General features: G+C 37.0%; 2 protein-coding genes across 4 annotated transcripts; one reads left to right on the top strand and one right to left on the bottom strand.

Moving 5' to 3' along the window:
* Positions 1–122: 122 nt before the first annotated feature.
* LOC128227514 (heat shock 70 kDa protein 12A-like) lies at positions 123–11,535 on the bottom strand. 3 transcript variants are annotated; one of them, XM_052938139.1, is made up of 6 exons: positions 11,428–11,535; positions 4,983–5,120; positions 3,438–3,618; positions 2,210–2,434; positions 1,755–1,911; positions 123–1,458 (listed from the first exon to the last, which is right to left on the bottom strand). In XM_052938139.1, the coding sequence occupies exons 2-6, from the start codon at positions 5,096–5,098 to the stop codon at positions 395–397; spliced, it is 1,743 nt and encodes a 580-aa protein (XP_052794099.1). In that variant the 5' UTR covers positions 5,099–5,120; positions 11,428–11,535; the 3' UTR covers positions 123–394. The 3 variants fall into 3 exon arrangements, with proteins under 3 accessions (XP_052794099.1, XP_052794100.1, XP_052794098.1); XM_052938140.1 differs by having other exon boundaries at positions 11,379–11,467; XM_052938138.1 differs by lacking the exon at positions 11,428–11,535 and adding an exon at positions 10,404–10,559.
* Positions 11,470–19,705, top strand: LOC128227515 (heat shock 70 kDa protein 12B-like). The gene is made up of 5 exons (XM_052938141.1): positions 11,470–11,574; positions 14,341–14,660; positions 15,446–15,664; positions 16,151–16,307; positions 16,704–19,705. The coding sequence occupies exons 2-5, from the start codon at positions 14,355–14,357 to the stop codon at positions 17,762–17,764; spliced, it is 1,743 nt and encodes a 580-aa protein (XP_052794101.1). The 5' UTR covers positions 11,470–11,574; positions 14,341–14,354; the 3' UTR covers positions 17,765–19,705.
* Positions 19,706–20,429: the final 724 nt, after the last annotated feature.

The raw sequence follows: 20,429 nt of genomic DNA, 5'->3' as shown, positions 1-20,429 counted from the left end.
TGACCTAACCTTATCCCTGCGAATCAGACGTAAGAGTTGTGATAATTATATGAAAGCATGTAAGCATGTAATTAAAAACACTTCTACTGTAATCGGGTGCGGGAAAAATTAGTAATAAATCATTCAAGATATACACTCTTATTTATTCTCCATACAGTAGTTGAGTTCAACACCAAATGTTGAGCATTTTGTTAAAAAATATAAACAAAAAAATATTCGGATAAAACGCTTATTATTCATGTCTCTGCTTGTTCAGTCAATGTCATAACATATGCGCAAAGTCTTGATAATTCATAATTTTTAAGTATCGGTAACTGTCTTAATCATTTTCAACTTGATGATCTTCTGATGTAAACAATCTTCTGTATACCTTTCTTTTCATTTACATATAATGCTACCCAAGAAAATTTGCCTTTGATTTCGTAATTTTACCAGTGTGCTTTTCTTTAGCAATCACTTCTATTTCAGTCCCACTGAAAGTGAGAGTTACGTCCAAGGTTCTTTGTGATAGAGGAACGCTCATATCTCGCACGTCGACTGTAACCTTCCCTATCTGTTGGCATCCTTTATCTGAGACATACTTTGGAGATGCTTCATCAGACGCATATACGACAATGTCTACAGAGTCCTGGGTATTGGTAAGCGGTGCATATGTTCGTTCCGATTGCGGTTCTCCGTATTTGATACACTGTCCGATCTCAACATGCTTATCAAATATTTCTTTGCAAAAACAACGTCCATTGGACTCGAATCGTTTCGAAACGTCATGCTCTTTGTCGTCAAAAAGGGTATTAAGCTCTATTCCATAGGTATGCTTGCAGACACGCTTTGCGATAGCATTGGGGCCGTGGCCAAAAACAACGGCTCCTTTCAATACGACTAATCCCGCTTCTTCGGGAATAATAACTGTCATTTTTGGAAATGTGTTTTTGATAGCTGTTTGCAGCAATGGTGACTCCGAGAAACCGCCTACCATCAAAATGGATGTGGTGCCTCTGGTTACTGGGTCTCTGACTAGCCCTGATATATGTTCAATAATGCCTTCTAAAGCGTCATCAAACAAATGTTTGTACACCGATACATCGGCTCTCATTTTGTCGCCTGTAAACTTTATTTTCCCGGCGTAAGGGGACTGGTCAATGGCGTCTTGTATTCCCTCCTCAGTTTCTTTTTCAAAAACCTCTGCAAGTGCTGAAGGAATCTTAAGAGTAATCTTAGTATCACTTGCAGGTTTGATATCACGCTTTTTGATTTCAAATTCCCGCAACAGGTCTAGATAGTCATCGGTATGATCAAGTTGGAATTTTCGAAGCACAGGCAGGGAGAAGATTTTGATCAACATCTGTCTAAATGCATTATCAATCATAGTTCCTCCCCAGTCCCCGCCACTGGCTTTATGGAGCTCTTTCAATTTTCCATCAGGAAGAACCTCATGAACAGTTATATCAACTGTTCCACCTAAAATGGAATTTGCGGCTTTTTATTAATTTAAACATATTTTGTTCAACATATCTATTAAACATCAGATAACAACATTACTTATATTGAAACGGATAAAAACGAAAGCAGAGCTTAGAATGTTAATCTCCAATTTTAAAGCAATTGTCGAAAAAATAAAAATGGCACATTGTACAACTTCTTCCAACATGTCAAGGTTTTGTATCTTAAACCATAAACCAATCTAATATTATCTAATAATCTTATCGTTAACCATCAACCCCCGCCAAAAGAAGGAGTACGAATATGTATTTTACCTCCAGCGTCGAGCACCATATATTTTGAACCAACGTCAAATGTTTTGAGAGACTTCCCACAATTTCCTGAGAACTGCTGAATTGGAAGATGGCGGCAAAACAATGAGGCTGCTTCCGGTTCAAGTGCAATGCTAAGATTATCAGACGCAATTCCTGCCTAAAACAGAACAGATACAGAAAAGTATAATTAGATTTGTTTGCAGAGATGTTCGTAACGAAATTTAGTCTTCGCTGAGTATACTTATCAAGCAATGTGCGAATTGTCCCTGCCACCTTGCATATACATTTGTACTTGAATAACTGGTTTCAAGTTATGATCAAGGTTAAAGTTTTTTCCCAACGACGCCGTCGCCGACACGGACAGAAAGGCTTTCACAGTACCTCAACTTTCACTCCGAAAAACTACCGAGCTATTATAACAAAGTATGTGATGCTTTTATAGCTATATATAAAACCTTTTGTGCAGCCTCCCTCATAAACTGTTTAGCAGCGTCATTCCAGATAGCGGGGACAGTGAGCACCCAATGTATATCCCCATCCGTAAGCTTGTTCTTCTTCAAGCGATCGTTGCATGTCTTCAGCAGGTCCTGGCGTAGATGGCCAATGGCAAGAGAGAAAACTGTCAACGCAGGTAGCTTTTGATCCTTGTCGTCCTCCAGCATGATATCTCTGGTTAAACCCTGGATTAAAATATATGATGATGCCATAAAAAGAAATTAATATTTGGCAACATTTTCTGGTTCAAAAGTGATCTGTTTAGTTTTGAACAATGGGAAGTAACTACAATGGATTTTAAAAGTAGTTCTTAAAGTTGTTTTTTTCACCTCTTAGTTTGCAGTGAAAATACCAAATTGATATTTTTGCTGTTGTTATTTCAATGATAAAACTCATATGTTTATGGGTATACATGTAGCCTAACATCCTACTTAGGTCTCGCCCTTACATGTAGTATTTGTAAATATAAAAAGAAGAAAATGAAAACATCATCATATCTACATGAAATATATCAAAACAGATATTATATGACAGGAAATAATGTTATAACAATGTATTACAGATTATTCATATGGAGCCAAATTAGTGTTATTTCTATTAAGCTGTATGTTTATTGTCATATTTTGTTATCATTATTCAAACAGTATAATTGCTTTTAACAGACTACAAAAGAAATGAAAAACTTTACCAGGCCCCATTATGACAAAAATGTTATAGTCAAATCTCAGTCTCAATATCTTCTAATATAATCACATGATATCAAAATTATTAAAACTCGTATTTGTAGAACAGCAAAAAGTCATTGAGTACAGCTTCTTTTTTTAATACTTACTTAAATATGTTTTTGCTTTAAAACAGTTTTTATTGAAATATCGATCAAAAGTTTTTATGAACACATTCTCTGAGAAAACAAGTTTTACCAAATTTAGAATGAGTTAGCTAGTATTAATAAAACAGAACACAGTGTTGAGGAAATAAAAATAATCATAATGTATTACGATTTGAGATGTTTATACAGATTAAAGATCATTCAAGTTGATATGATTAAAACCCTAATTGAAAGGTTTTCAAGAGCTATACTTATCATTCAATAAGGACAAGTAAGTGGAACACTTAAACATCAACTTGAATAATGACGGTATCTAGTACTGCTGTAAATTGTATAGATAATGAATAAAGATTACTTACAATTTTGCCATACAGCATCATCTTAAACAGTTTAAAGTAATAGTGAGTTCTATGTTTGTTGTCGTCTGCAAGTTTGGCGTATTTGTCCTCTGCTTCATAGCCAAATGCTTCAAGCGTCTTGCCGTCTGGTTTAATCAAAACAGTGGTTGGTGCCTTCAACGATACGTGGTGACCACCAGACCTGAAATTGAAATTTTAGTTATTTAATGCAAAACATTCATGCGTTACAACAATTGTTCTACAAAACGTGCATATACCAGAACTATACTTCCTTTGGTAAATGTTTAATATCAATATACCTCCTTTGGTAAGTGTTGAATATCTAGCAAGGAATACAACAATAAATGCGGGTCTCTTTAAGGAAACTTGGTTATTGTTAACGCCAAACATGTAGATATTATATGATGTTTTTGCATATTTATATTTTCTTAGAACTATTTTATTATATTTCTAGTAAATTGATCATTATATCTTAACTTCTAAACATGTATAAGCTGAGCATTTTACAAAGCCTATTGTCCAATCTTCTGAACATCTAAATGATTATAAGCTTTTGTAAGGTGCAAAATATATAGAAAACAATGGCATTAATCAGGCGCGTAGGAGCTGGGGCCGCAGGGGCCTCGGCCGCGGCCCCAATATTCTGACAAGTAACGGCAATGGGGCCGCGAATATTTGATACCGATTTTCTTAATAATCTTTTAAAAACAAAGCTACGCTCATATAGATCAATACCAGTCAGACACGTTATTGAGTAAACAGGTCACCATGTCATTATTAAACCTGTGAGCATCTAGCTGTTTGTCCTGTGACACCATGCCGTGAAAACAGTCGGCGGATTATCAAAGACGGGTAAGTGGAAGAAGAGGCAATAAGACAATTGTTATTTCTATCGTTTTTGACCTTTCAAAAACTGTAGTTCATTGTGAGGATTGCAATTACTCGTTAAAATAGAAATGTCATTAATTAGTCAGCAATATGTTACAATGTAATTTCAAACTCGCCACATTAAAGTTTGATTTTAAAATGGACTCTCCAAATGACCCTAAAGTTTTTAATTTTCAAAGAGATCTTTTGTCACTAGAAAAAATGAACACATTTCAACTCGAAATGGTTCAAAAGTCACTCGTGGTTTCACGATAAACAGGTTAACTGTGCTAATTTGTTATTTAGCATACATTGTGAGACTGCAAATATGAACACATGCTACTAAACGATTATAGTTTTATATCCATCAACTATTTTAACCGAAAAAGGTTTAGATAAAAGCATTAAAATAAAACCTGAACTCACTGGAAATCGAGTCTTTCAATGTTTAAAATTAAAAAAAAAACATCCCGAAGGTAGGGGATCCCTCCCGTGCCAACCCCTTCCGCGGCCCCAGAGTCAAGTTCCTTCCTACGCGCCTGCATTTTAAGAAATATTTGCAGATGCATCCATTAGGAACAACATGTGTTTCACTTAATAAATTACTAGTAATATATGTTTACAAAACAACGCAAGTAGTATTCACAATATTGCAAGATGTCTTTACATAATCCATACCACTGTTTAGCTTGAATTTTGGTAGGGTCTGCCTCGAAGTCGTGCCGAAATGAGAAAGCCCAACCACTGTATGTAGTGCCAAAGTCGATGGCAGCAACAAGTAGGCGTTCCGTCATAGTTATACACTTATTCGGCTTGCTGGAAACGATAATGCGATGCACTTAAATACATTTAAAACATTAGCAATATATGAATAATAAATGCATACGTGTGGTACCGTCTTATTAAATCGAGTGAGCATCCAAAGTCATATTGTCATCAGTAGTAATTGAAAATCGGACTCCATTTGCTATCGATAATCGAATCGAATCGGACCAAGTATTTCGATTTACTATCGAATAATAATCGAAAGTTCATTAAATCAGTAAGGTAAAATTCTTTATATATAGAATCATCATGACCATTTTAATGGTTAAACCTGGAATCAGTTCGTGTGATGCTATAGTCATGCTTTTTGCAACAGTAAGTAAATTTCCATTACCTTTTTCTGTCTTTAATAACTTAACGAAAAAGCATAACAACAAAACACATACTTAATATTGCACATCAATTGCAAAATGACGCACACCATTCAAGTAAGTTATCTTAGCATTTTATCCATGTAAAAGCATATTTAATATTTGTGAACTAGCTTTACATTCACTAACCTGTTATATTGCAAATTTCATTAGAATATCATAATTTCAAATAACTGTCGCTTAAAAGTAAATTAATAAATTATAAGCGATATCAAAAAAAGGTTTCAAAAACGGAATGCATCGAGCCAGGATCCCCGGTATTAACAGGTAAGACCGGACCCACTACACCATAGAGACAGGTTATTGAAGAAGGTTATGAAATGTATATACAATTAAAAAAAATATTTACATTCACCGCATTTTTGTAAAAGAGTGACCTCCCTTGTTAAAATGAACTCGACGAATTTACTGGAAAGAAAAATTGTTATTTACTCGACTTATACCAAAAATCTAAAACAATATTTAGTTACCCGAAGTATTATTAGCGACATCGATTTTGGTTCACTACTATCGATTGTCGCCGAAATAGCATTGTCAGCGATGATTAATCGATTGTACTCGATAATCGTTTTATCACTAGTCATGAGTGATCAAGCCGTTATGTTCAAAGCACTCAGCGAAGGTTCACAGGATATAGTTTCTACAGTGTGTGTATACCACGTGATAAATTACGTCATAAATGCTACGTCGGAAGGCAACATTATGCTTCGAATTCAATCTTAAAACAATAATAACTTTTCTTTCTCTTAAATATTTTAAATGAAACAAAATTCAGTCTATGCCGCTACAGCCCCGCCTTTGTTTTAACCGGAGTTTAATTAGGTAATTAGTTTCCTCAAACACTTAGATAAACCTGTTTTCGAAATAATTGCTCGATCAGACGGCGGTTTTGTGGAAGTGTTTTCTGAAACTAAACTCTTTAACAAACTTTGGTTAAAGACCAAAGCCGGGGCTCTGTATTCGGCGAAGAATGCGCTATGTTTCATTTAAAATGGTGAAGAAATAGTAAAGTTATCTTAAATGTTACTTAACACCTTTTCGCGTTCACTATTCCAGTGAATGTTACAATGAGATATCTACGGTGACACAGAGGTGACATCCGCAATACTTGATATATAGTGTGGCCCCAACTGAGTAACTTGTGGCCACAACTTAGTAACTCAATCCATTCGCCAAAGATCGTTGACGCAGAACTCTTTTACCTTGAGTACGTCTACACTCCTCGATCGCGCTGACAACAAAGTCACAACCAGAACGAGCGTCGCTGTAGTCTCTTCGTATTAACGTCAACGACGTTAACTAATTCGAATTATATAACCCTTTCATAAAACGGTTACATTATTAGCATAAGAAAGGCCTTTTTTAGTAGTGGCCTCAAGTAACTCAAGTTGTGGCCACAAGTTTCTAAGCTGTGGCCTCAAGTTACTTAGTTGTGGCCTCAATTTACTAAGTTGTGGCCTTAAGCTACTAAGTTGTGGACGCAAGTTACTAAGTCGTGGCCTCAAATTACTAGGTTGTGGACGCAATTTACTAAGTCGTGGCCTCAAATTACTATGTTGTGGCCTCAAGTTACTCAAGTTCCTATGTTGTGGCCTCAAGTTACTAAGTTGTGGCCACAAGTAACTAAGTTGTGGCCACAAGTTACTATGTTGTGGCCTCAAGTTACTTAGTTGTGGCCTCAAGTCTCTAAGTTGTGGCCTTAAGCTACTAAATTGTGGCCACAAGTTACTTAGTTGTGGCCTCAAGTTACTAAGTTGTTGCCTCAGGTTACTAAGTTGTGGCCTCAAGTCTCTAAGTTGTTGCCTCAAGTTACTAAGTCGTGGCCTCAAGTTACTAAGTTGTTGCCTCAAGTTACTAAGTTGTTGCCTCAAGTCTTTAAGTTGTGGCCTCAAGTCTCTAAGTTGTTGCCTCAAGTTACTAAGTCGTGGCCTCAAGTTACTAAGTTGTTGCCTCAAGTTACTAAGTTGTGGCCTCAAGTCTCTAAGTTGTGCCCTTAAGTTACTAAGTTGTGGCCTCAAGTTACTAAGTTGTGGCCTCAAGCCTCAAAGTTGTGGCCTCAAGTTACTAAGTTGTTTTCTCCAGTCTCAAAGTTGTGGCCTCAAGTTACTAAGTTGTGGCCTCAAGTCTCAAAATTGTGGCCTTCAGTTACTAAGTTGTGGCCTCAAGTTACTAAGTTGTGGCCTCAAGACTCTTAGTTGTGGACTCAAGTCTCTAAAGTGTGGCCTCAAGTTACTAAGTAGTGGCCTCAAGTCTCTAAGTTGTGGCCTCAAGTTATTAAGTTGTGTTCTCCAGTCTCTAAGTTGTGGCCTCAAGTTACTAAGTTGTGTTCTCCAGTCTCAAAGTTGTGGCCTCAAGTTACTAAGTTGTGGCCTCAAGTCTCTAAAGTGTGGCCTCAAGTTACTAAGTAGTGGCCTCAAGTCTCTAAGTTGTGGCCTCAAGTAACGAAGTTTTGGCCTCAAGTCTCTTAGTTGTGGCCTCAAGTCTCTTAGTTGTGGCCTCAAGTTACGAAGATTTGGCCTCAAGTCTCTAGGTTGTGGCCTCAAGTTACGAAGTTTTGGCCTCAAGATACTAAGTTGTGGCCTCAAGTCTCCAAGTTGTGGCCTCATGTTATTAAGTTGTGGCCTCAAGTTACGAAGTTTTGGCCTCAAGTTACTAAGTAGTGGCCTCAAGTCTCTAAGTTGTGGCCTCAAGTCTCTTAGTTGTGGCCTCAAGTCTCTTAGTTGTGGCCTCAAGTCTCGAAGTTTTGGCCTCAAGTCTCTTAGTTGTGGCCTCAAGTCTCTAAGTTGTGGCCTCAAGTCTCTTAGTTGTGGCCTCAAGACTCTTAAGTGTGGCCTCAAGTCTCGAAGTTTTGGCCTCAAGTCTCTTAGTTGTGGCCTCAAGTCTCTTAGTTGTGGCCTCAAGTTACGAAGATTTGGCCTCAAGTCTCTAGGTTGTGGCCTCAAGTTACGAAGTTTTGGCCTCAAGATACTAAGTTGTGGCCTCAAGTCTCCAAGTTGTGGCCTCATGTTATTAAGTTGTGGCCTCAAGTTACGAAGTTGTGGTCTCAAGTTACTTAGTTGTGGCCACAAGTTACTAAGTTGTGGCCACAAGTTACTAAGTTATGGCCTCAAGGTACTTAGTTCTGGCCTCAATGTATTAAGTTGTGGCCTTAAGCTTCTAAGTTGTGGCCTCAAGTTACTAAGTTGTGGCCACAAGTTACTTAGTTATGGCCTCAAGGTACTTAGTTCTTGCCTCAATGTATTAAGTTGTGGCCTTAAGCTTCTAATTTATGGCCTCAAGTTACAAAGTTGTGGCCACAAGTTACTTAGTTATGGCCTCAAGGTACTTAGTTTTGGCCTCAATGTATTAAGTTGTGGCCTTAAGCTTCTAAGTTGTGGCCTCAAGTTACTTAGTTATGGCCTCAAGTTACTAAGTTGTGGCCACAAGTTACTTAGTTATGGCCTCAAGGTACTTAGTTCTGGCCTCAATGTTTTAAGTTGTGGCCTTAAGCTTCTAAGTTATGGCCTCAAGTTACTAAGTTGTGGCCACAAGTTACTTAGTAATGGCCTCAAGGTACTTAGTTCTGGCCTCAATGTATTAAGTTGTGGCCTTAAGCTTCTAAGTTGTGGCCTCAAGTTACTTAGTTATGGCCTCAAGTTACTAAGTTGTGGCCACAAGTTACTAAGTTATGGCCTCAAGGTACTTAGTTCTGGCCTCAATGTATTAAGTTGTGGCCTTAAGCTTCTAAGTTGTGGCCTCAAGTTACTAAGTTGTGGCCACAAGTTACTTAGTTATGGCCTCAAGGTACTTAGTTCTGGCCTCAATGTATTAAGTTGTGGCCTTAAGCTTCTAAGTTGTGGCCTCAAGTTACTTAGTTATGGCCTCAAGTTACTAAGTTGTGGCCACAAGTTACTTAGTTATGGCCTCAAGGTACTTAGTTCTGGCCTCAATTTATTAAGTTGTGGCCTTAAGCTTCTAAGTTGTGGCCTCAAGTTTCTTAGTTGTGGCCTCAAGTTACTCAAGTTCCTAAGCTGTTGCCTCAAGTTTTTAAGTTGTGTTCACAAAGTGCTAAGTTGTGGCCTCAAGTTACTAAATTGTGGCCTTAAGTTCCTTAGTTGTGGCCACAAAGTGCTAAGTTGTGGCCTCATGTTACTAAGTTGTGGCCACAAGTTACTAAGCTGTGGCCACAAGTTACTAAGTTGTGGCCTCAATTTACTTAGTTGTGGCCTCAAGTTATTTAGATGTGGCCTCAAGTTTCTCAAGTTGTGGCCACAATTTACTAAGTTACTTACTAGGCCTCAAGTTACCAAGTTGTGGCCTCAAGTAACTCAATTGTTGCCTCAAGTTACCAAGTTGTGGCCTCAATTTACCTAGTGTTGCCGATGTCACCCCTGTGTCACCGTAGATATGAAGTATATCTCACTTCTAAAATTCAATGAACAACCAGAAAGCATTTTATAAAAAGTGTTATTTCTATCAAGCTGTAATATTACAATGGAATCTGTATAAACTAGCCAAATATTAAGAATGAGCTTGTTGAGGGCACAAAGCATACACTCAACAAAAGACACACATCGTCACTATACAACAAAGATAGATGACATGTTCATTAAAATATATTTATTTATAAATGACAAAAGCCTTAAGATTAACTCAATCGCACATAAACCACCGAAGAAAATGTCTTCTGTCGATTGATAATAAGGGTTATATTTCAACAAGTATACATAAACCGCTGACAGTCATGAACACTCAAAAAGAGACAAAAATAGAATGCAAGCTTAAAATAGTGAAGTTAAATATCAGTCATTATACTAAGCATAGGTTGTTTATATACTAAGAATAGGTTGTTTATCAATAAGTTTTTGCAAACAAATTAATCAGTTTATTTTCAATTATGAAGAGTTAATCTGGTTAAAATTACCTGCGTGAAATACACGTCCTCCTTTTTACCAATATGATAATTCACAGAGAATTAATGCACATCGTGTGTTGATATATTTAGTAGTATTTAAATCCTGTTACAATGTATTATTAATATGTTGAGTGGACTGTTATCAACGACAAACAGATAGTATTCATCACAACTACAGGAAACGCAATCTTATTTATGAGTCTGAATTCGTGACAAATAAGCAGTTTATCAAGCTTGCATTTTCTATTTTTTACACAGTTGCACTAATACAATCTCGAGACATTCAATGTCATGGAAAAGATCGAAATGAGAAAAGATAATATCTTAAAGTTATTTCGTTTTTATATTATTACGTTTAAAGAAACAGTGGCGGGTCTAGCGGGGGGGGGGGGCACAGAGCCCCATACGTCCCCAGTTGGCCGGCAAATGAGCTCTTAAATCACTTAATTTTAACCTTAAATTGATACCTTAACAATTGAAAAAGTCACATATATACATACACAGAGAGGTTTAGTTTAAAAGTATGTCCACTGTATAAAATGTATACAAGTTTTATTGAATGAAGGGTTGAAATGCATCAACGAGTTTATACATGACATTTCAATACCATAGTAACATAAAGTTTTAAAGGGGGTCTGGCGGCTGTACCCCCCCCCCCCCACCCCTTCATCACCCCGTTATGAATTCCTGGTACCGCCACTGAGAAAGGACATGTCACACTCCGCTATGTGGAATTACATTGGCAGATTACTAATAATTTATCGATGCCAAATTTGATTTCAGCCTGTCAGTGTCAATGTTCCAGAATGTAATGACAAACAATGCATTGAGAAACCGGCCTTTTCCGTTGCATTTATAGACACAAATACAGCCAACTTGTCGTATTCCGTTCAACATTGGCAAACAGAAAATATTCGATAACAATTTGACATTTGACATATATATACTCATATTAAAATATACATGTAGAATGGAAATAAATACCTGTAATTCCCTTTGTATTTCAAACAATTAATTTTATTGTTACTTTTACCTTCCTTTTCTGGATGTATCCCTTTTTTCAAACCCCACCGTCTTTCATGGAATTCAGCATTTGCTCATGTGACCAATATACGTAAAGCGAAAGAGGAAGTAAATAAATTACATTGACGCTTTCTGATATTGCATAGACGAGGCTCAGGTAAAATTGAAATTTTCTTGTCAGCTAATGATTTTAAATGATTTGTATAAATATTGTTAACAATATTAATCTTATGTTTTAATCCTTATTTCTAGTCATAATTACAGTGCGCAGGCATCTGTCCTTGACGTATAAACAAAAGGAATTTTGATTTCGAAAATAATTTATCCCTTTGCAAATGAATGCCCTTTCCTATTACTAATATTGTTACTGCTACTTCTATTACTACTGCTGCAGCGGCTACTGTTGTTGCTACTACTACTACTACTACTACTACTACTACTACTACTACTACTACTACTACTACTACTACTACTACTACTACTACTACTACCACTACCACTACCACTACCATTACTACTACTACTACTACTACTACTACTACTACTACTACTACTACTACTACTACTACTACTACTTCTACTACTACTACTACTATTACCACCACCACTACTACCACCACCACCACTACTTCTACTTCTAAAAGCCTGACATTACCAGCACACCATCATTACACCAACCACTTCATTTACCCCCACCACCACCATTACCACCACCACCATCATTACACCAACCACTTCATTTACCCCCACCACCACCATTACCACCATCACCACCATTAACCCCACCAATACTATTAAACCCATCACTACAATAACCACCACCACCACACCACCACCATTTCCACTACCACCACCACCACCACCACCACCACCAACTCTACCATTACCGCCCCCAACACCATTACACCCACCACTATAATTACCCCCACCTCCACCATTACCCCCACCACTTCATTTACCCCCACCACCACCATTACCACCACCACCATCATTACACCAACCACTTCATTTACCCCCACCACCACCATTACCACCATCACCACCATTAACCCCACCAATACTATTAAACCCATCACTACAATAACCACCACCAACACACCACCACCATTTCCACTACCACCACCACCACCACCACCACCACCAACTCTACCATTACCGCCCCTAACACCATTACACCCACCACTATAATTACCCCCACCTCCACCATTACCCCCACCACTTCATTTACCCCTACCACCACCATTACACCCACCACTATAAATTCCCCACCCACCACCATTACCCCCACCACTTCATTTACCTCCACCACCACCATTACCACCATAACCCCGACCACTACTATTACAACCATCACTACAATTACCACCACCACCACCACCACCATTACCCCAACCACTTCATTTACCCCCACCACCACCATTACCACCATTACCACCACCACCACCACCACCATCATGACCCCTACCTCTAACAGTACCACCCCCACCACCAGTACACCAACCACTATAATAACCGCGACCACCATAACAACAACCACTATAATTACCACCACCACCACCACCACCATTACCCCCACCACTTCATTTACCCCCACCACCACCATTACCACCATAACCCCCACCACTACTATTACAACCATCACTACAATTACCACCACCACCACCACCACCATTACCCCCACCACTTCATTTACCCCCACCACCACCATTACCACCATAACCCCCACCACTACTATTACAACCATCACTACAATTACCAACACCACCACCACCATTAATCCAACCACTTCATTAACCCCAACCACCACCATTACCACCACCATAACCCCAACCACTACCATTACCCACACCACTACCTGAACCCCAACCTCTACCATTACCCCCACCACCATTACCCCCAACACAACCATTACCACCACCACCACCATTACCACCATTACCACCCACAACCACCACCATAACCTCTACCACTACCATTACCCCAACCACCACCATTACCCCCTACAAAACCATTAGCCTCACAACTACCATTACCCCAACCATAATTCTTCTTCTTCATCATTTGTTCTTGCTGCTTATGCTACCACGGGTACAGCTGCTACTGTTGTTACTGTTGCTAGCTAATAACTTATTATACACGTAGTATTACTACATCTACTTCTTGGCAGCTGTTGATGTTGCTAAGGTGCGCATGAAATACGCATCGGTGACCAGAGATCTCCGAAGATCGGAGAACGTAAATAGAACAATCGATGCAATTCATCATAACAAAATCAATAAACAAAACATATACAATATATAAATGCACCAACGACTGCATATAAATATGCGATTTTTAATATGAATCCAAATCATTGAATAAACATACTGCATTACAAACACATATCTATAAACATAGAATACAAATATAAATATTAAATATATACATACATATTGAAGTATACAATACGTACATGAACCCTTGAAATATTGAACATAAATATGACACTTGCCACAGAAATATAAAATATCGAATAATGTATAGTCTGGCACGCCATAAACATATTAAATGGTTTCTAAATATATTTGGTATATAAATCTTAGGTTAATTCAATTTGCAATATCTTTGTGCCTTTTCTTTCATGGTGCCATATTGATTAGATTGTGAATTATGTCCACTTAATCAAGGTGCCTTTATAGGCATTTTGTCATAGAGATCCATCTGAAAGAAGTTTGATTTGGAAATTATTATTATGACATAAACATGTAAATAATAATGATTAGTCACTCAGAGAGAAATTTCCATAATGAGGTTATCTCCCTTTTGCCATAAACACTCATCAACTTCTACTTTCGAACAATCGCCATTATAAAAACATTTTGTACTGATAAGAAATACTTATATTTCACTTACCCTTCTAAAGATGACACTTAATGATTCACAGATTGGTTCCTAGCCATGTCGGGGAAAAGTTATTTGCTGTGTGCGGCGATAGATTTTGGGACAACGTTTAGCGGCTATGCTTTTTCATCAAAACATGAGTTCGAACAAGATCCTTTGAAAGTTTGCGCCAGCTCTTGGATGGGGGGATCAAGGATGACCATCTCGCTAAAGACATCATCGACAGTTCTTTTCCGACCAGACAAGAGTTTTGACTCGTTCGGATTCGAGGCAGAAGATCGGTACAGCGATTTGTGTTGTGAAGAAAACCACAAAGACTGGTACTATTTTCGAAGATTCAAAATGATGCTGTATAACTCAAAGGTAAACACTTTATACTTATGTATTGAAGGAATATGATTGAGAAGGTTCTAAGCTATTTAAGATAGAGAACTATTTACCTCATGTGTGCGTTCATCCCTTCTTAATCTTAAGACAAACTTGAACTGAGACGATGGCAAATCCCATAAGTACAATGATATTAACAAAATGCAGTTTATATTTTTAACATAAAAAAAGAAGATTATTGTTACAAAACATTAAGTTATTTTTTACGTTAAAGGCGGTTGCTGCGTAACTTAATTGCAGATGCTGCGTACGTTTAATGCGGCTGCCTTCTTAATCAACAGTTCTTTATTTCCTTGTCCTTTGCACTGCTTGAGTCAGTGTGTACCATATACAAGTGGAGCGGTACAGAAGGGAGACAATCAAATTGAACTAATTATGTGCTGTATATATGAGTTCCCTCCCCTGTAGTACCTAATTTTTGGAATTATAATGCAATCTTATCTGAATGAGGTCAAACCCAGAACTGCCAGGAGTTTCCAGCTTATAGCAGTTTCCCCTTTCATATCCATGTTTTATAAGTGTGTTAAGTGTGAATATACGCACTATATTACACACTCTTCCTTTTAACTAAACTTGAAAATCAAACATTATTCCAGTTTTATTGAAATCTGGTTCATTCTAGTATGATTTTCAACTCCAGATGGACTCCGTTGAATTTTTGTGGTCTTTTACAAAAGTCCAAAATCAGATCATCATTTATTATAGTCACTATTTAATTAAATAGGGCCCGATATTTATCCCCGTATTATTCCAAATTACAGGATGTGCACCGATCAAACATGTTGAAGGATGAAACTGGAAAAGAGATGCCAGCCATCGTCGTGTTTGCTGCTTCCATTAAGTATATGAAGGAACATCTGATGCGAAAATTAGAAGAGACACATCTCGGGATAACCACGGACGACATGAAATGGGTTCTAACGGTTCCTGCCATTTGGGACGATGCGGCAAAGCAGTTTATGAGAGAAGCAGCTGTAAAGGTGTGATATGAGTTTAATTCGTTGAGCATCAGAACAATAGATATTCTCAACAATGATGATATTCTGAATAAGCTAAATATAAAAATAATATTCACCGAAGACTTGAAACAGAATTGTTATTATATTGCGTACTATTCGCACGGAGTTAAACTAGTAAATAAAAAAGCAAACTTACTGGATACGTAAAGATATGAGATAAGATAAAAAAATCTTGTCATGTTATATGACATGTTAGTCAAGGTTTACATGATGCAGAAAACAAATTGAAACAATAATGTAACATATTAAGTGAATGTTGATAAGGATTTTTTTGGATTTTTTAAATACAAATAACATAAGCTCATTTGGAAACGATATTACATTCTTCATTATTGAAACATATTTATAAATATAAAAAACACATTCTTGTCGCTTTTCAACCTTACAAAATCTACCTTTGTGGTACATTTCTATTAAAGTATACACCTTAGCATTTTTACCTTTCAGGCTGGAATTGAGGGGCATCGGCTGAGCTTAGCACTTGAACCAGAGGCGGCTTCGATGTTCTGCAAACACTTACCGGTTGCACGTTATGAAGGCAAAGGTCAAAGAGAAATATCATGCTTTAAGCCAGGATCGAAGTATCTCGTTCTAGATGCAGGAGGTGAGCTTAAAAATGCAGTATATTTTCACCTTAATTTCCATTCCATAAATGAACGGCCTTTCGGTAATTGCGATTATGTTCAAATCTTCAGATATGTTCGAATTGTTTATCTTGTTATTGTTTGTATTGTGTCAGCAGGTCAAAACAATGTCCACATGTCCAACATGTCTAAAAATGTTATTTTATGGTTTGTTATATGCTGTCACTAGCATTTTAAATTATGTTAAAAAATTGATTTATCGGATTAAAAATAAAATGATTTAATTGTTAGTATGACGTCCAGTGATGAACTGTTTCCGGTTACGGTCTGGTCGATCTATTTAAAGAATGGGTGAGAAAGAATAACTGAATGTTTATCTAAATAAAATTTAGTATTTTTGACGTGTTTTAACTTAGGGGGAACTATTGATATCACTGTACACGAGGTGAACCGGAATGGCACGTTACGAGAGCTGTACAAAGCAAACGGTGGCACTTGGGGTGGAACTACCATTGATAAGGCGTTCATAGATTTCATCAGTTCTATAACCGGCCCTGAAGTAATGGACCGTTTTCGATCTGAAAACCAAGAGGACTACATGGATCTATTGAGAGAGTTTGAAGTGAAAAAGAGAGCCATTGGACAAAGTCTTGATTCAAGGACAACATTCAAAATTCCCATCACTCTTTACGAAACCTTTCGAGATGTAACTGGGAGAGAAATCAGAGATGAGGTGAAGGAAAATAAGCTTCTTTCGGGTAAGGTTGCATTCGCTGGAGATAAAATGCGAGTAGAGCCTGGAGCTGTTAAAGAGCTATTTAGTGAAACTACCAAACACATAATTGATCATCTGAAAGGTATTTTTGCTGATCCAACGGCATCAGGCGCGGATACAGTATTGATGGTTGGAGGGTTTTCAGAATCCCCCATGCTTCGTGAGACCGTTCAGGAAGCCTTTCCTGATAAAAGGGTTATAGTTCCCCACGAGGCCGGTCTTGCTGTTTTGAAAGGTGCCGTGATCTTTGGGCACAACGACAAAGAAATTACTGCAAGGATCGCAAAATACACTTATGGGCTGAAAACGTACAAAGATTTTGATCCAAAAAAGCACCCTAAAGACAAAATGTTTCTAAATGAAAACAAACGTCCAACAGTAAGGGGTTGCTTTTCAAGGTTAGTCGAGATCGGACAGACTGTTTCACCAAATGAACCAACACCATCCAAACCTTACTTTCCTACTGGGAATACGTCTGGCTTCACTATCAAACTGTATGCTTCCTCAGACAAAAAACCTATGTTTGTAGATGATCCGGGATGTTTTCCTATTGGAGAGGTTTATGTCCATTGTGTTGACAAGTACGGAAAGGTTGGATCCGCTGATGTAAGTCTTATCTTTGGAGGAACAGAGCTAAAGGTTCGTGCCGTTGATTCAAAGACCAAAGAAGAAAGGATTGCTTCATTTGACTTTCTTGCGTAGGAGAGACCATGCGTAGAGTTGGAGTGGCTAGTTTAAACGCTGAATAAGGTAATGGATAACATGTAATAAGACGGAAAATGGAACAAAAAAGCATACATATGAAAATGAAAAAAACAGCAACTGGTTATATAAATATATAGAAATATTTAAGTAAAAGTGATGCACTCAAGCTGCTTGTGAATTGCGATGTTAAAATGTGTTGACAATGTAACTCGATCACTTCTGTAAGGAATGTGTACACGTGTTGTGTACTCATGTATGTTTTATCTATATGATTTTATCTATATGATGATGTTTGAGTATGTTACTTATGACATTACATTTTAGATCAAATGGTTTCAGAATTATCATTGATAGATTATTTTTCATTATATTGAAAAAAATATACATTAGCAGGTTATAGCCCCTTGAACAAACAGTGATTCAATTTTTGATTGGGTTAGGAGTATCACTGGTTATGAATTTTAAGTGGATGATATATAGATATGAAATCGAATTTGTAGTAACCTGCCTTTATTAAGGTTCTTCAGTTGTCAAAGTGTGGTACATGGTCGCATCATAGTGTCTCTTTTCCACACGGTACCACTGTGGTTTATTTTCTTTTACTCAAGTTCTTATCGGAAACACCTGAATCAACCAAATCGAAAGTCTTCAGATTTTTTTAATCGTCACTTTTCATTCATTATTTCATAAAAAATATTTATAAAAATGGTTATGTGTACAAAAACACATTTAAACATTGGAACGTTCTGAAAAAAGACAACACCTAATAGTGTATACATGTATGTGTTCTTTAGTTCTAACATATTTGTGTCTCATCGTTGAGTGCATTGGCCTTATATATGGTTATTCTGTTATTCGTTTAAACAATGACATGCATTTCCAAGCAATAGCTTTTTAAATTATGTACATACATGTTAAGATTAATTTGTGATGCTTTTAAGATATTGAATTGTATGCTCGCATTGCAAATTGCACTTTTATCATATTTGTTATATTTGAAAAGCAACTTTGCTTGGTTATTTGATAGTATTTATGATATTCTATTGTGTAGCACCAAGGTATATAAGTTCATAACCATTGTAGTTCCCTAGGCAGAATGATTCATTGTTAGCATGATAGCAGATATTAACTTGACTCTTTGTTTGTTGCTGTATCCGGGGTGGTGTGTATGGTACGTACATGAACAACATTTAGATTTGTTTCCATGGTCCTGTTATGGTGTTTATTTAGGTAGCGGAAGCACGAACTCTGGGTGCCACTTTTTAATGAGAGCTGTTGGCAAAAATTGAATTGCAAGGCAAGTTTGTTATCCTCCGATTTTTATATGTTATTTATTATAAGGACGATTACGAATGTTATTGCATTTTTTATCTAAGGATTGGTTCGTTAAATCCACAGTTATTGTTATTGTCTCGCATTTTCTCAGCGACACTGACTTTCTAGTCTCCCTTTATGGCCTGACATTGACCTTTTATTCTTGAATAGTGCACTTTTTATATTTCGAACCGAGCAATCATTCGAAATTGAATAAATTTATGTCTTTAGAACGCACACTTCCACGTCTTTCCTAAACGGTGAGGTCATTTTTCAGATTAGCCGCCAAATGGTCAAAATGACATTCAGTAAAAGAGTTATTCATACAAAGGAAGAATAAAGAAAATTATTGTAAGAAAATAGTGTTAATGTCGTGATATATGGCTCCAAACCTCTATCCGAAAAACAGGTTTTAGGCGCTGTAAATACCTAATGATAAACACTTATCTTGTAACAGTTGATAGCCTTAGACTATATACATATGTACTGGTGACATGCATGCACACCAGTTTAGATGAAAGGCTGATAGTAGAGCTTCTATAATCACTTTCGGATCTATTTTGTGTTTCTGTTTGATGTTTATTCAGAATGTATCACATTTGTATAATAAAAAAAAATTGAGAACCTTTTGTTCATTATTAAATGTCACTGCATTAACAATTCATATTTCGATAATTTGTTGTACTACTAGTATATCGCTTTCTGTCTGCAAAGAGAATACAATCTAGTTCTTCCTTATCCATATGACACTTCATATACCCAACTATCTTTACGACTCATTCAATTTTGTGACAAACGTGTTTGTCAAAATCATTTAGAGTCATATCTTAAGCAAAACAATATGACCTTTTGGTTTGTTTTAAGATCAGGTTTTGACTCCAAGCGAAATTGCGTTATAAACCGATGATATTTCAGAATGGTTCATTAGGCCAAAGCTTATGTAATAACCTTCCTGCATGACATACAGTAGTACGTTTTGCTGTCTTAAGAAGCATGGCATTTCAACAACTCTACTTTCTGTTTGTTGCCACTTTATTTAATAACTGGTATTTGATCAACAAAAAAAAAACATCCAGCAAACTAAATGGTATGAACAAATGTCAAAAAGTTGTCTCCAAATGCCGTCATCGATCGACTTTGCTTCACTGGATCAGAACGTTATTATTCTTTGTCATATGTTTATTGACACGGTAAATTGCATCATTTCAAAATCACCTACACTACCTACATGTACGAAATCGTCATGCCCTTGAATTAACCTTACATAAGGTCAAGGTCCTAAAGTACCGAGGGAAATTACTGAATCGGCATTGTACATATATATATATACATTCGATGTTATTTTCTG

This window comes from Mya arenaria, chromosome 3 (genome assembly GCF_026914265.1).
Source record: "Mya arenaria isolate MELC-2E11 chromosome 3, ASM2691426v1".
NCBI lineage: Eukaryota > Metazoa > Mollusca > Bivalvia > Myida > Myidae > Mya > Mya arenaria.
Note: the sequence above shows the minus strand (reverse complement) of the source record. Positions and strands in the feature narration are given on the sequence as shown.

What these genes read in the sequence shown, in the direction of transcription:
- LOC128227515 (XM_052938141.1), top strand. Translation starts at nt 14,355, where the DNA reads ATGTCGGGGAAAAGTTATTTGCTGTGTGCGGCGATAGATTTTGGGACA. An exon ending in TGATGCTGTATAACTCAAAG is followed by an intron (nt 14,661 to 15,445) that starts GTAAACACTTTA and finishes TCCAAATTACAG; the next exon opens with GATGTGCACCGATCAAACAT. An exon ending in TGAGAGAAGCAGCTGTAAAG is followed by an intron (nt 15,665 to 16,150) that starts GTGTGATATGAG and finishes TTTACCTTTCAG; the next exon opens with GCTGGAATTGAGGGGCATCG.
- LOC128227514 (XM_052938139.1), bottom strand. Translation starts at nt 5,098, where the DNA reads ATGACGGAACGCCTACTTGTTGCTGCCATCGACTTTGGCACTACATAC. An exon ending in AAAATTCAAGCTAAACAGTG is followed by an intron (nt 3,619 to 4,982) that starts GTATGGATTATG and finishes TTTCAATTTCAG; the next exon opens with GTCTGGTGGTCACCACGTAT. An exon ending in TATGGTGCTCGACGCTGGAG is followed by an intron (nt 1,459 to 1,754) that starts GTAAAATACATA and finishes ATTCCATTTTAG; the next exon opens with GTGGAACAGTTGATATAACT.